Raw genomic sequence first — 1,842 nt, forward strand, 5'->3', positions numbered from 1 at the left:
ATAATTCTATTCTTCATTTATAATATTACATTTTATTTTATAATTAATTATCTTTCTATTACATTTTTTTATTTTCTATATAAAATTTTTGCTTTTAATATCAATTTAGGATATTAATCTGAATAATAAATCAACAAAATTAACAGAGCCATATTAAGAATTTTATCAAAATGGTAAATAAAAATTAAATAAATCAAATGTCATTTGAAATGTTTTAAATGATATCTATATTTGTGTACTGCAACACAGTTATTTATTAGCAACTTTTATTATAATTGGATTAAATATTTAACAGAAATTTATCCACAGCCTTACATTTGAATATAAAATCTTTTAATATTATTTTTTATATCTTATATAATTAAGCTTTAAACTTTTTAAATTTCTGCATTACATAATATATATTATATTTATCAATATTCAATTCATATATTTTATATTATTAAAAATTGATTTAGATTTTAACATATTGATAACTTGGTTAATTTTTTTTGATTCGAGAAAGCCATTGAACAAGATAGTAACCTTTCATAAAATGAGCAGATTTAATAGAGAAAGGAGAGCTCCACCTGCAGACTTATCCAAAATGGTTTCTTTAAAAATTGGTAACCTTTCTTTTAAAACCGAAGAAGAAGATTTAAAACGAATATTTAACAAATATGGTGATATAGGAGACGTGTACATTCCCAAAGATCACACAAGTAAACGTAGCCGGGGGTTTGCATTTATCAGGTATTATTCTCAAAGAGACGCTGATAAAGCCATTAAGGACATGGATCAACGTAAACTTGATGGTCGTACTATTAAAGTAGGTCTAGCTAAATATGGGCCACCAGCAGCAAATGAAGACAGGAATAGGCGCAATGGTAGGGGTGACAGGGATAGGAGTCGCAGTCGTAGTTTTAATAATAGGAGAGGAGGTGGGGATAATTTTAAAAGAGATAGAGATAATGGTAGGAGAAATCACAGCCGTTCCCCTTCATATGGAAGGAGCAGAGGTAATAGAAGGAGTCCTAGTAGAGATAGAAGAGAGGAAAACAGTGCTTTTGGATTTTTCCCACTAAGAGGCAGATCACCAGATAGAAGGAGATCCCCACTTCCAACATTATCTGCCTTAGAGAATTTGACTCATAATAATGGATTTATGACACATCCAAGGTCACCACCTTATAATAATCGCAGGGATGATTTAGGAGGCCATTATGGAGATAATGGATATAACAATTACAGAGATAGAAATATTGGTGGAAGAGGTGATACATTCTACAATGATGATAGAAGGGGAAGGTAACTTATCTCATCTTAAAATAATTGTTTTTTATACCTTATTTAAATATTCAAAAGTATATTTATTTTTGTAATATATTTGTTTTTTTTATCACCACCTACATGTTGGATAATTTCAATAACCAAATGATATAGAAGAGATGACTTACAAGGTCAGGATGATAACTATTTTCAAAGGAGAGCATGGTGAAAAAACTAGTTTATGTTGACATGCTAAAATTATAATATACTATAATATGAATATGTAAATTAAATTGATATTTTTGATCTTTTGTCTAATTTTATAAGTAGATATAATTGTTAATACATTGGGAAATATGTTTCTAATTTGTATATTATATTTAAATTTTAATAAAATAGTAATTGGTGACATTTGGAGTAATTTATTACTTAGTACTATCACTTTAATGATGGTGATTTTTTGGGTGTATTAGGCATAGATTGGAGTATTCAAACAATGACTAGGTGTTGGAGAGTTAACTTTATTCTGACATGTTTTTACATCAAATAATATACAATCGCAGAGATATAAGCATTAATATGAATTTTAAATCT

General features: G+C 27.8%; 1 protein-coding gene across 2 annotated transcripts; it reads left to right on the plus strand.

The window, feature by feature from the left end:
* Positions 1-466: 466 nt before the first annotated feature.
* LOC135927528 (probable splicing factor, arginine/serine-rich 4) lies at positions 467-1,638 on the plus strand. Of its 2 annotated transcripts, none has more exons than XM_065463557.1 (2): positions 467-1,287; positions 1,426-1,638. In XM_065463557.1, the coding sequence occupies exons 1-2, from the start codon at positions 536-538 to the stop codon at positions 1,475-1,477; spliced, it is 804 nt and encodes a 267-aa protein (XP_065319629.1). In that variant the 5' UTR covers positions 467-535; the 3' UTR covers positions 1,478-1,638. The 2 variants fall into 2 exon arrangements, with proteins under 2 accessions (XP_065319629.1, XP_065319627.1); XM_065463555.1 differs by having other exon boundaries at positions 468-1,287; positions 1,423-1,620.
* The last annotated feature ends 204 nt before the right edge of the window (positions 1,639-1,842 follow it).

This window comes from Gordionus sp. m RMFG-2023, chromosome 3, assembly GCF_954871325.1.
Source record: "Gordionus sp. m RMFG-2023 chromosome 3, tfGorSpeb1-WG-v2, whole genome shotgun sequence".
Classification (NCBI taxonomy): Eukaryota; Metazoa; Nematomorpha; class Gordioida; order Chordodea; family Parachordodidae; genus Gordionus; species Gordionus sp. m RMFG-2023.

Excerpts from the sequence above, each read along its gene's own strand:
- LOC135927528 (XM_065463555.1), top strand. The coding sequence starts at position 536 with ATGAGCAGATTTAATAGAGAAAGGAGAGCTCCACCTGCAGACTTATCC. Across the intron at positions 1,288-1,422 it reads AATGATGATAGAAGGGGAAG|AAGAGATGACTTACAAGGTC; the intron begins GTAACTTATCTC and ends CAAATGATATAG.